Source organism: Rhinolophus sinicus, linkage group LG03, assembly GCF_036562045.2.
Source record: "Rhinolophus sinicus isolate RSC01 linkage group LG03, ASM3656204v1, whole genome shotgun sequence".
NCBI classification, from domain to species: Eukaryota; Metazoa; Chordata; class Mammalia; order Chiroptera; family Rhinolophidae; genus Rhinolophus; species Rhinolophus sinicus.
This window is the reverse complement of record NC_133753.1, coordinates 124,560,559-124,574,922: the sequence shown is the minus strand read 5'-3', so window position 1 is coordinate 124,574,922 and position 14,364 is coordinate 124,560,559. Positions and strand designations below refer to the sequence as shown.

General features: G+C 38.8%; 1 protein-coding gene across 2 annotated transcripts in view; it reads left to right on the top strand.

The window, feature by feature from the left end:
- Positions 1–14,364, top strand: part of CAMK4 (calcium/calmodulin dependent protein kinase IV) — a 209,324-nt gene that overhangs the window by 179,103 nt on the left and 15,857 nt on the right. For both annotated transcript variants that reach the window (XM_074328611.1, XM_074328610.1), the window contains one exon: positions 13,391–13,466. In XM_074328611.1, the coding sequence (XP_074184712.1) occupies positions 13,391–13,466 (76 nt within the window). The remainder of the gene's footprint in view (positions 1–13,390; positions 13,467–14,364) is intronic.

Here is a 14,364-nt window from a genome sequence, read left to right as displayed (position 1 = left end):
TCCTAAAGTATTTGTGGCAATGAATATGTCACAAATCATTTAAAATCCTAATCTGCACTACAAAGAAAAAAGACAAAATGTGAAGTTATCAATCTCAAGATTAGCCATTGTTTTCTCTTAGAATCAATATGTCTTTACACCAGTCTTCCGTCACTCATTCCTGTCTTCAGCAAAATCTCCTACTGTATACTCAAGCCAGTGCTTGGCACCTGGGACACAATTTTCTACCCACCTCCGCCCGCCACCCGAGGGACTCACAGTTTATAGGGGAACAGACGTGTAAACCAAAAGAGTATAACACCTTAAGAAATACCATGTTATGTGTAGAGAAAAGCTATTATGGAAACATAAGAGAAAGGTGGTATTTGGAGTTATCAGTCTTAGTCTTCCATGGCATTTATATTTGTTAGTCAGCCCTGTCTCAGAAGCAGACACTCAAGAACTACGTCACTAATTTTAACAACTTTTGAATTCATGGAAATCAGACTGGAAAAAGTTCACTATGAAGCCAATGAATGATTAAATTAACAGAATTTTAGTGCTTGAAGAAACTTTAAACGTCATTTACTAACATTCTCATTTTACTAAGAGTATGGCTTCCCCAAGATTCCACACCTGGTTGTTAGTGGATCAGCAGTGAGAATCTAGGTTCCCCTGTATCTAACAACAGAGTTATAGAATTCCATCTCTAAAAAAGCACTAGAGATAAATTAATATAGTTTCCCTTCATAGAAATATTTATCAGTTATTGCTTTTAGCTTAAAATGATTTCTATTTTAATTTTTTAAACCTCATAAGTATTACTTAGCTATTGTAAGAAGTAAAAATTGAGCTCTCTGTAATCAATGTTAGTAACCGCATGCATTCTTCCTCACCTGTCTTCATGTTTCCATCTTCACAAACATTTTGTAATTTTCCTTTTAACTAGTTTCCCTGGTAAATCTAAAATATGATTTCCTTGCAGCTCAATTGTTCATGAATCCAAGAATTACACAGAATTAAGTGTAATTCTTTCTTTCTATTAGTTCTTTACATTATGCCAAATATTCTTGTTCTGGATCTTAAGCTTCTTGAGAAGAATCGTTTATCAATTAGGAGTAAATTCAGAAAACTCAAAACAACTGTGGCTTAAACAAGATTTGAAGTTCATTTCTCTCATGTTAAAAGTCGAGAAATAGGCAACCTTGGTGGATTCTGCAGCTGTGGCTCGGCAGATGCGATGGATTGCAATGCCAGAGAGCTAGGCTTTTCCTGTCTTGCTCTACCATTTCTTAGTATGCTTCCTCGTGGTCCAAAATGGCTGCTTGAAATCATTCATTACATCTGAATTCTACACAACAGGAAGGAAAAAATGCTAAAAAGAGTCTACCTTTTCACTATTAAATGGACTTGCTGAAGCCCCACATGTCACTTTCACTTACATCTTATTGGCCAGTACTTAGTTACAGCCCCCACATTGCCACAGAAACTAGCCATGTGTCCTTTGACTGGACATGTTGCTGCCCCAAATGAATCCAGTGTCACTGTTACTAAGAATGAGTATTGCATTAGACAACTCACTATCTCTACCACAGGCTTATGAGGAAGATTCACATTCATTCCTAGGGAAAAAAAAATGTGACAACCATTGCATTATACCATGTTTCCTATAGGCATCCTCTTGTTTTGTTTTTATGTATTTTATTTTCCTTAGCTCTGTTAGCTGACAACTTTTCCATGACACTTCCCTTCTAATGGTGCCATATGCACTTTCCCGTTCTCTAATTCATATGACCTTATTTGTCTTCTTTATGTATTTCTTTAATGTCTCCAGATCTCCAAGACTATGGAGGGGAAATGGAACCCTGAATTGAATACCATGTGCCAGATAGGGTTGCCTATGTGTGATCATTAATTTCTGACCAATTGGTAACAACATTGAAAGAGAACTGAGAAAAGAATGATATAAGAAATTAAGGATTTCCTACAACAAGAAGGCTGATGGGCAATTTAGTAATAGTTGTCTAATACCAAATGTATTAAGTGTGTCGAGGAGGTAGGTAGGTTGGAGCAATTCTCTGAAAACTGAACAGCCCTGAAATGGGACGATCAGGTAGAGATTACACTCGTGAGCTCTCAGAGTCCCTTCTGTGACTAAGAGATAGGAGAGTCATTTCAAGGGCTTTAATAATAGTGATAAGAGCAGTTCTTTCTCACAGCATTGCAGAATGGTCATTCTATGAATGAATGATTCACTGATTGATAACATGAACATTGAATGTTTAATAGACTCCATGTTAGGCACTGAGGTTACAAGAGTGACACTGTATGATCTTGCCCTTCAAGGATCTTATGGGCTATAAAAGAAGAAAGACTTGTACACAATAAATCAAAGCTTGTTGTGGTAAGTTCTATGTTTATCTGAGCCAAGGATACAGAGGGGAGGGAGCAATTAATCCTGCTTAGAGAGGTCTTCACAGAGTAGGGGCATTTGAGCTGGACATTGAAGGATGAATAGGAGTTCGACAAGTGAAGAGGTGGCCATAAGACATTTTTTTTGTCAGCAGGCACAGGAAGGGAAAAATCATAGAGGAGTGGTAGCATCTGGCAAGTATAGGCACTATTTGTTACTTCATCACTTTGCATGATTGGAGCGTAGAGTCCTTGATACAGAGGATACAGATGGACTTGGAAAGGAAGAATGGACCATATTTTAAAAGAATTTGTACATCAGGCTAAAGAATTCAGACTTGTTTTTGTAGATAATAATGATGTAGCAAAGGTTCTTAATCAGAGCAATCACATTTTAAAATCGAATCTGTATTTTATAAATATATTGATAATGACAGATGGATTTGAGGGAGAAAAGAGATCAAAAGAAGACAAATTAGAAAGCTATTGTAAATGCTCTTTCCTGTTCTTCTCATGTCAGAAATCTGCACACAGGTTTTCGTCATTCTATAAATAGCTTCTCAGCAGATAATATATTTCATCTGCTCCGATAGCCAATCATTTATTTCTTAAATATAAAATGATTGTGACAATACTATTTCAGACTCCTGTCCTTGCCATGAACAAGCCTGTCGTATAGATAGATAATGCCATCTTAAAATGGAGGCTTATTTTCCCTTTACTATTTTTTTTCCCCGGCAGATATCCATATCACCCTCGAGGCTGTGTAATGTGGAAAGAGGGAATTGAGTGACTGAACATGATCGAAATAATCCTTCCACTCTCTTCTAGGTAGAGGCTCACCAGGAAGGTGCCATTTGCTATATTATAAGAAAAAAGGGAGAAAGAAGCAAGGAAGCCAGGGCAAGGTAAAGGGACAGGATTGAAGGGAAAATAAAAGTGCTTTGTGGACTCTGAAATACTAAACATATGTATGGAATCACTTATCTAGGCTTATCAGGCTTAGAAGTCAAAATCAAGTAAGTTCAATATATTTAATTACAAGAGCATAGTCCAAATTACATATAATTAAACATACTTATTTATACATCCTCTTGACCCAAAGGAAGTCCACTAAAATATTACCTCGAAGGAGGGGGCAGGAGGATACACCTGTGTATAGTAACACAGAAAACACTGGAAAAGTGGAGTTAGGGAAAAACAGAAGTCACGGCAATGCCAGAGCACAGGAAGTAGATGATCTAGAGCAGAGGAACGATGTAGAGTTTGACTTTTAAAACTATAGAAATAATAACTATTTCTATTTGTCTTCTAAACAATTAGACCATTTATGAACCAGGCTGAAGCCCCCTGTAAGGTTCACTCTCGGTTCTAGTCCTTTCTCCCCTCACCACATCTAAGTACTGTCATCGGTTTGGCGTGTGCCTTCTGAGGGTACGTAGGTGGGGAGGAAACTGTCCAGGGAGAAAGTGAGTTGGAAATGAGACCCAAATACAAGACAGATGAGAATCACTGGCATGTTAGGAAGTATGTCTTTATACAGAGACTTACATTTAACGTGAAGTGTCTGAGGCCCATGTAATGGATGGAGTTGTGAGGTTGTTTCCTTGCTTGTAAGGGCGATTATATCCTTGGTCAGTTATCCATATGTGCACTCAGTCTAGTTTCTAACTTTAATGGAAGGCTTTTTAAATTACATCTTTTGAGGAAGTGGATGTTTATGTTATATCATCTGTTACTTGTCAGGAAATAAAAGAAGGAAAAGCCAGGCATTCAGTCTCATTCATAGGCCCTTTGCCCCAGGCTATTAAAAACAGAGGGTTCTCCTATAGTGTATCACCAAAGAAAAATCACAGATGCTGCATGTGTAAGCATGTTTATTGTTTCCTGGGAAATGTGCCCAACTGAAACTAAATTCCATACCAGAAAATGAAAATGTGTGACTCAGATAAATGAAATCAATGATAGTTCTCTGATACAGTCCATGAAATGTTTAACATTGGAGAAATTCGCAACATTGTGTTGTTGGGGAAAAAAATAGATTTGAAAACTAAAAAAAAAACTCCATTGAGTCATGGCTCCTGATAAATGTGCTACAATGTAACTATGCAAGGTTACTACCAAAATGTCTTAACTGGTTTAGATATTTAAGACTTGAAATCTGTGGGTGTTCAAACCTACCCATGCTTATCACAGAAAAGTACAGTTAACTCTCAAACAACTCAAGGGTTAGGAAGCATCAGACCCCTGACCCTGTATTGTCGAAAATCTGTATATAACTTTTCACTCCCCCAAAATTTAACTATTAGTAGCATATTGTAATGGAAAGCCTTACTGATCAATTAAATAGTCAATTAACATATACAGGGTGCCAAAAAATGTACATACATTTTAAGAATGGATAAAACTATATTAAAATTGCAATATTCAATGTATACCCATAACAAAAGATGAATACAAGTCATGTGTATACATTTTTTGGCACCCCTGCTATATTTTGTATATATATTATGTACTGAATTCTTATAATAAAGTAAGCTAGAGAAAAGAAAAGGTTATTAATGAAAGCATAAGGAAGAAAAACTACATTTACAGTATTATACGTATTTATTGAAAAAAATCCATGTATAACTGGACCTGCACAGTTCACTCCCATGTTGTTCAAGGGCCAACTACACAAGCTGTTAGAGTAGAAAAGAAACTAATACGGTAATGGGTTAGATGAAAGAATATTTCTAATACCATTATCTAATTCATTCATAAGCTTAACTAATTAAACTATGTATATTCACATTTCATATTTCTACTTGTCTGTTTATTCAAATTCTGTTTTCAGGGTCTAGAGCTGTTAAGAATTTATTACCTTCTGGCATTTGCCAGAGTCTCATTTTTACAGTGATAATCCTACATTGTTGCCACGTTGCTATGTTTTAAAGAAATAACTTATTACATCACTATACCAAAATGAAAGATAATTTTTCAACAGCCTACAGTCAGACAAAAGAGATTTCTGCCAGATGAACACACATAATATGAAAAATGTAGGAAAATTTAAATGAAATCAAAGAATAAATCTAAAATACAAATACAAGCTTTCAGAATAGTTTCCTAAAAGACGTGGTTTTGTTCATTTCTAGAGGACTAAATCAGTGAAGTGAAATAGTTAGAGTATTAAAGTACACTTGTAATGACATCAAGTAAGCAATGATCTCACCTGAGAATTAAATACTCACGATGATGACTTTCTTTTTACCATAAACTTTCTTTTTTTTTTTTTCTTTTTAAAAACTAGAAGAATTAAATACATGATAAAATGCCAACTGCACTTCCTGTAACTTTCTGCTTGACGGGCTTGTTTGTGTGCACTAGGGCTCCTATGGAGCTTGTTGACAATAGGAAAGGAACAGGGCAGGTGAGAGGAAGAAAGCAGAGAATGCTAAGCAGGTGGGTAAAGGGTGCCCAGACCCATGTCCAATTCCTGGCCACAACCCGTCCTTCCCCCTGAGTTGCTGTGTCCCTACGTCACCGTGACTACCCAGAGGCATGCTTGTAGTGCCTGATCCAAAGGAACAAGGGCCAAGTCAAGGAAAAAGTGATGCTGCAGACAGATACAGGAGTGGTGAGGAATGGTCATAGCTCATTTGTTCATTACCTTGCAGAGGACGCGGACCCTGCAGGTTGTGTGTAGGCTTATTTTAAGCTTTCCTGGAAGTTTTAAATCTAGAGGAAAATGAGTCTCTTGGTGTCTTTGCATTGGTCTGGTACTGACCTAAACAACATATATGCTGTGGAACTTTAATTATGTAGATATCCAGTCCTTTTTTTCAATTTAATAAGTATTTATTGAATCCTATTATGCACCAGTCAGGGTTCGAGGTGCTAGAGATATAGTAGTAAAAAGAAACAAGATGGTACATTGTAGTAGAAGAAGATAAATAATAAACAAAATGAATGTGTAAATTATATAAAAAGAGATGACAGTTTCTGTGGAAGAATACAGAGTTGGGGAAGAGAACAGGACGTGCTGGAACCCTGGGTTGCAATATAAACAGGGTGATCAGGGTAAGGCTTCATGCATGAAGGGAACATAAGAGCAAAGCCTTGAAAGAGGTAAGGAGGAGAGCAAGCCACATGGATATAGGGAAAGAACATTCTGGGTAGAGGGGACAGAGCACAGCAACTCTGAGGCAGGAACGCTCCCGGGTGTCTGTAAAGTCCACGAGGAGGCTGGTTGATTGGAATGCAATGACAAGGAAGTAAACAGTAGGTAGGAGAGGGGATCAGGGCATTCCAACTGGAGGAATCGAGTTCACATTTACTGAGATGGGGAAGACTTTTGGAGCAACAGGTTTGGGGCTTGTTGGTTTTGAGATGCCTGTTAGACATGCAAGTAGAGGTGACATGTGGGCAGAAGGGTTTATATGTTTGAAGTTGAGGAGCAAGGACATAGCTATTGATGTAAGTGGTATTATCAGCATATAGATGCTATTTAGTCATGAGACTATCCAGGTAGAACGAAAATAACCTAGCTTGATCCCTGGGCCACGTCACCATTACAAGCCAAAGAGAAGAGAAGGAACCACATTTATCATCCATAGATGTCAAATGGGGAAAAGTCCATAGGACAGAATTGGGAATTATGATTGGATGCTGTAAGTCACAGATTTAGGGCTCAATATACAAAACAATATTCTAATATCTAACGGATTCAGGGTTATCAACAAGGGGAGGAGAGGAAGAATCCTGCTAATTTTTGTACCACCCAGTAGATATATGGTATTTAAATATATGACAAAGACTGTCTATGAATTCTACATATGCAAACTAAGTTGAGGATTATGGCAACCACTTAGTTAAATCAAAGTTAACCAAATGTATTCTGGCCTGAGATGGCTGATAAAATTGAGTCTAAAGATATTGTCACCAACATCATCCTCTCACTTCTTCTCTTCTCTTTGCTGTGGAGACAGTCTCTTAAGGTCCTGGGAATTCTTAACTTCTGGGTGTCCATACTATAAATCATTTTCTGTGCCTACTTCTTTGGAACTGTAAGCAACTACTTCAAGAACAGAAGCAACCGTGCCAGAGAATTCACAGTGCTGGGAGGCTCAGCTCTATTATTACACATGTGAGGGTGGAAAGATGGGAGAAAAAGAGGTCAATAGGAAGAGGTGATTGATGGCAAGTGGGTAGAAGACTTGCTTAAAATACAGAATTTGGGCCCTACACAATGTTCCATTTTAAAATGTTGTTACAGAAAGGATATGCATAAAAATTTTTTAAATGTTTTGAAAGATTTATTCTTGATAATTATTAGTAAGATATATAGCACCTTTAGAGAAAAACACATTTGCCATACTTACCACGTGAGACAGTGTTTGAATTCTAAGTCCATTACTTTATATTTGCATCTCCATATACAAAAGAGATCCTTAGAAAATGTTGCTATTAGGATGATTTAAGTTTATTTATTTATATAGTTTATTTATTTATACTCCACCTCATCCCACAAAAAATGGAAAGGTAGCTTTTCAACAGTTGGTATGGCTTTGCTGTCCCGGGCCAGGATCCATCACAACTTTAAAGTGACCAGGAGACTCATTCTGATTCCGATTTGGAACAAATAATGATTACTCCAAGATGGGAGGACTCGATGAAATCATAGAAAAGTGAATTTTATAGAAACGAAACTTCCAAGGGTAATAAAAATAAGTTGTGTTTATCTTTTCCTCTTCTGAAAAGCACTAGGTCTTCTCAGATATTTGATTTTTCTCTTCAGGGTATTATCAAAAAGAAGTAAGGTGAAGAAAATAAACAGGCTATCTTTCTTAACCTATTCATAAGATTTGTAGAAAGAAAAATATCACACAATTTGTGTGGCAAGGAAGAATTTTTAACAGATGAAAAAAATATATTAAGTGAGAGTGGATTGACTGATATGTATAGTTTAAAAGAACAAGAAAGCCCAGGAAAATGGAAAGGATGAGTTGGAGCATAAAGCGTATCACTTGTGTTTCAAAACATCCTTCAAACTTTTTTCTTGTTCTACACTAAAAAGTCATAGGTAACCAAAGTGACAGAGGCCTCAAATGCCTCCTCAGTCCTGCGTAACCTTTCACAGTGTGGTATGCATAGAATTGATAGAATTCTGGTAGTCATTGTACTAACCCCCAAGGCTGCTCCTAGCCAGAATCAGCCCCTCTGGAAGCATCTGGAAGTATCCCAGTCTGATCCACACCTTTGTTATAACACTTAGCGGAGAGGTATGTTGCCTCTCTTCTCTGTTGTCAAAGTAAATTGCACTTGACAAAGTTAGAAATGCTGTGACCCGTTCTTGCCAAATGTATGTGACACCTTAACAAAGGACCACACATGGTATGGATGCTGAGAAAAGCACCAATTTGGAGTCTGCTCAGCTGTGAGCACTGCTGCCACCTGTAAGAGGCTGCCCTGAGTGCTTTCTTCTCCTCCGGGCTCCTAGGCCAAGTTAGGAACAGGGAAGGAGCAGAGAATTTCCAAACTCTGATCTGCTTCTGGCAGATAGATCCCTCTTCCTCCTCCTTCCACACTGTTCATTCCCCAGAGGCAAAGTTTAGAGAGAGTTCTAGATGCTGTGCTAAAGATGGTGTGGATTTTTGTGGCCTCAAGAAAACTCTGAATTCAAGATAAGCCTCTACAGTGAAAAAAGCCCTAGAGTGTTTCTTTTTTTAATCTCTGCTGTAGGAATGGGAGTGAAGTCAGGTTCAGGCTTTTAAGATGAAAAATGGTTTTGCCCCCATATGTTTTAAATCGCTAGACTGAAAGCATAGGAGAGAATTTAAAAACAAACAACAACCTTGACCTACTAGAATCTGCAGCCTGGCCTTGACCTACCTGCCAGGTGCCCATTACCCCTGGACCTCGCTGCACACAAGGCTCTGCTCCAGTTCCTGAGTGCCCCTTGCTCCTTCCTGCCACAAAGCCTCATCGCATGTGCTTTCTTCACCTGGAACCCTCTCCTCTCTCTTTCCTCAACCACCTCCCTCTCCCCGTTTGCTTAGTTAACTTCTCTACGTCCCTTATATCTCAGGTTAAGCTGTGCTTTCTCCAGTCACCTTCCCTGATCATTCTGACCAGGTCAACCCTCTATTGGAGATGCTCTCCCTACAAGCACTTCCAGTTTCCACTTTGCATTTCTTCACGTGGCTTTCTTGATCAACATCTACCTTCCCCACCAAACTATAAGCTCCATGATGGTGGAGACTTGCTCTCTTGAACTCTTCATGATTCTTCCCCCAGCACCACCTCACACGGTGCCTAATCACATACAGCAGGTGATTAGTAAATAGTTTATGACTTACGAGTGAATGAATGAACCTGTTGCCTTCATTCACCTTAGTCTCCCTTAAATTTGTCTTTCTCAAAGCAGTTAACAGTAGTATGAAGAAGTCTTCTGATAAAGAATGCCACTCTGTTGTTTTAATTCAATAGGTAGGAAAGGATTGTAAAGCTCATCTAGGGCATTGACAAAATGAAGGTACAATCAATGACCAAAATCATCCATCTATTTTTCTCCAAGGACTGTAGGAAAGGATGGAAAACCGGACGCTGATGGTCCCTGCCAGTGTGTCATAAGCTATACCTCATGCTTTTTATTTTAGGACCATTTCCAAATTGGTTACAGTGATTTTATTCAATAAATCAGAATTCACTCCTATCTCTAGAGGGAGATTCACTCCAATCTCTAGATGTTTTAATGATGCCATGATCTTATTTAAAAAATCACTACTCGGAGGTCTACTTGGTAAGTTGGTGAATAAATATTATAATTAAAGTTTAAATGTTTTATTAATTTTTATGTTCAGTTAAAATTGCTTTTAAAAAAGATATGTGTGGTATCTTGGTAATTCTGAGACCATTTACCAAAATTATTCTGTATTAGAGATTGGAGTATGACTTGTCCTGGGAGCTCTGGAGCATTTAGTGTTTAGTTAATAAGCAATAACATAAATGATAAGGTAATTTTAGGAAGTGGCAGGAAACTTGGATCCACTAAGAAGATAGCCAGGGAAATTAACAAATGATTATTGACTGCTTCAGAAAAGATGATTCTAAATTATTTTGAATTCATTCTAAAAAATTACATTACCCCTCAAATTGATTTTCTCCCCACTACATTTTTTGTTTTTTTGGACAGTGAGGTGAGAAGAGATACGAAGAACAGTCAGAAGTACTTACAGCGTTAAAAGGTGGATTGGTTGATATCTCTTCTTGAATTAAATTGGAAGTAGTCAACTATTGCTCAGTCTTAAGAAAATCACAAATTTGTAAAATCACCTGCAAGGACATTTAATACTTAGGAGACTTGAAGCCCTGGTGTGCCGGAGTCTGAAATTTATTCTCAAAACATTTTTGGCTCTTGGAAAAGGTTCAGCTAGATTGTAAGACTATGTTGTGCTGGTTCTGAAGTTACAGTCGCATTAACTAGTAATTGAAAATCTTTAAAAGTTAGTGTGAATGGTACCTAATTGTGTCTAGGTGTGTAGTTTGTTTCACCCAAATTTTATATTACGATTAGTAAATATTATAAATTCTTTTTTAAAAGAATTCTTTTTAAGAGAAAGGTATTATGGAGAACAAAAGCATTCTATATTCCTTTTGTCTCAGGTAACCTCATGGTAGAAAGTGTGGCTTTTCACGCCACAAGTGTACTTATGTTGCAGCATAATGTCTAACAAAGAAATAAATTGCCTTTGAGAGTCAGGTTGCATCCCGTGCTGTGACGGGAGATCATATATTGCCATGTCAAGTAAGGAGCCCAGGTGCCCTATAAAGGGGATTCAAAACCAGTTTTGTTCCGTGGAATTCCCTGTTGGGGTGAGGGAGGCCTTGGGCCTGGGAGCTATGAGGAATGGCCAGAGAAAGCTCGTAACCTTTGCGACAGCGTGCTGACCTCTGGACAGCACAGGATGCCCCCCACACAGTTGATTTACTAGAGCCAACAGACAGGTGCCCACAGGGTGGCACAGATGGTAGGTGCCCTAGCAGGAGGAATGGGAATGCAGCAAATTCTCTGGGGAGAGTACTTGTCCTCTCCTCTTGCTTGAACTGTCAGTAACTCCCCTTTACCAATATCAAGACGCTAGCAGGTTAAAACTTAAAGTAAACTAGGAAATTAGCCAGTCCAATTCACTTAGATTTTAGAGGAAAAAACCAAACCCCCAGAAAATGTAAAAGACTATCCCCAACATATTTCTGCATTTCTGCTGAAATGGCAGTGTGTGACTTCACTGATATGAAGACCTATGTAGGGAAGGGCTGATGGTATTAAATATGCATGTTTAATAGGCATGCATTTAGCTTGCAGATGGGAGCAGCTCTCAGAGACAAAGAGACAGGAGCAGCCCTCGTGAAAGCGGAGCCTAAGCTGAGTTTCCTCTGTACTATGATGAGCAAAGCATTTTCAAGTGGGAGCTCAGTGTTGTGGCTGTTGGGGCCACAAGGAAATGTCTGTGTGGCTCTGGGAAACGAAAGCTAACCCGACAGGGTGAATGGTGGCACTGAGCATGTATTTCTCTTCATTATGTTAATTAAGTCTTGAAAATTTTCTAGGAATAATTTGCCTGTAGATGAGAAAAACTTCTTGGACCCAGATACAGTTACTTAAAGGGTCCATGTTGCTGAGTTGCTGCCTAGGGTGCTAAATGCACATTCTCATTTCACCGTACAGGCTCTTCATCGCCTATAGTTTATGTAACACGACGTCTATAGGGAAGAGAATATCCTGATTGGGAAAACATGGGGAGAGGGGGTTAGTGCGGGAAGATGTCAGTGGAAAATCCACTGTGTTCCTTCCTCTAAGTTAAATATACAGTCCCATGAGGACAGCTTCCTCCTGGAGCTTACTTTGGCCATCCACACTGAATATGACATTTCCAGCCTGCGTGAACAGGGGATCCAGTTCACTTGCTCTCTTGCCCCCAGCAGGAAGGAGTGTGGTGCCGCCATCCCCAAGGCTTCCCTCAAGATGTCCTCAGCTTTCATCAGGCAGCTCCTTCCTCAAGGACCCCACTGATACCTACAGCACTTTTGTTCAACATAGAAAAAGGCCACTCTAGGCTACAGGCCTGAGCCCTGTTTCTGCATAGACAGCAGAGCTCTCACATCTCCTTTTCTTCCTTTGTTAGTTAGGCTAACATATAACACCTCCAATCCTCAGGACAAATGATTGGACTCACTCAACTGTCCAATTTCACAGCTCCAAGGTGGTGAAAACATGAAAGAACTCACAATTCTATACTCCAGGGCCGGTTTTGTGGTTGAGATCCCTTTCTCTTTCACAGTGGTGAGCAGAGCTATGGGAGCAGCCCCGTCATACACAGAGAAGTCCTCTTCTCAGTTCGGAGTCCCATCGTGACTGCGGACAGCTGCCCTCTGGGGACCTGCATGTAGTTCCCAATACCGGAGCATGTGCAGGAGCCCTCCTAGTTTCTGTTCCAACCTTCTGTCACTAGTGACTTCCCAATTCTTCTCACCATCTCACCTGGTCCCTGCCCTGTACACTGTCAGACGCACGCACTCATGGACGCCCTGTTCTCCCAGCAGCTCTAGGTATCAAGGTAGCATAACTGTGCGTTTTTCCCCTTACTATGTTAAACTTTCATCCCTTTCTTTTCTATGTACGAAGCTTCTTTGACATTTCGGGATCTTTTGAAGTAAGGGATCTTTTGCAGCACAGGCATAGCTCTAAGTATCTGATTTCAGCAGCAGCATGATGTTCCAATGTAGAATATTAAAGTTAATAACTCTATTTTTATGTACTCCGAACGCAGATGATGCTCTCCCGCTAAAATGGACGTAAGAATTTACAGCCTCATACTTTGGTGTGGGGAGAGAAGATTGGTTATAAAACTGTTCTGAAGTTTATGGTGATGAATTCATTTCTTCCCCATTGCTTGTTATTAAAATGTAAATGTTGACTTTCAACTCCAGTTTAACACAATTTTAACTCTTTCTGCAGCACCTGAGATTCTTAGAGGTTGCGCCTATGGACCCGAGGTGGACATGTGGTCTGTGGGAATAATCACCTACATCTTGTAAGTGAAGAACAGCAATCTTTCTGCCAACTGTTTGCCTTTGCTGTAATATTTTCTGGGCACTTTTAGTCCTCATGAAAAACACAAAAATCTTTTTGTGATTTTCTGTGACATACTACACAGAGTTAGTGATGGAATTTTCTAAAAATGAGCATTTTTTTTTTTTTTTTTTTTTTTTGTAATTTCCATGGTGCCAGAACTTCTGTCCAGGGCTTTTCTGCATCTCAGTTTGCTACGCAATGCATAGCAGATTTGGGGAACAATTCATTATTTGGATAATAATGAATGTGAAACTTGTATTCATCTATTAAATATGCTCTTATTTTACTTATTTGCACCTCATCGAAGTAAGTAGTGTATTCCTCCTTTTTAAAGAGTAAAGGCTATTTAATCTCTTAAGCAATCCTAAAAGGGTACATTTCTTACCAGAAATGTTTTAAATGCATTTTTGCTATCAGTTTTGTTTCCTACCTCTGTTGGGATCTTAAGGACCTTGAGTTTAATACCCTAAATTCAGAGAAACATTGTTCTCTGGTAGAAAAAATAATGGGCTAAATCCTTCACTCTCTGGTGTCCCCAGTTCCATTCCTGAGCTCCTGTCTATTAATAAACAAGGGTTTTTAGGAAATTTGCCAAAGACCTGACGAAATTGCAGACAAATACGAGCTAAATAAGCAAGAATGATGGAAGAGTTTCTGGGGAGGAAGATGGCTGTCCAACAGCTACAAAAGCAAGGTTATCAATGAGTTCGAGAATTTAATTCAAAACAAGTAGATTTGATTACCATTTAGAGAATACTGCAAGGTTAAATGTTGCAACCTGTAATATTCAAATCTGTAAAGAGACGTTAGAGGGTGCGAAAGAAAGCGTATTGTTTGGCTCAGGCTTCCATAAGAAA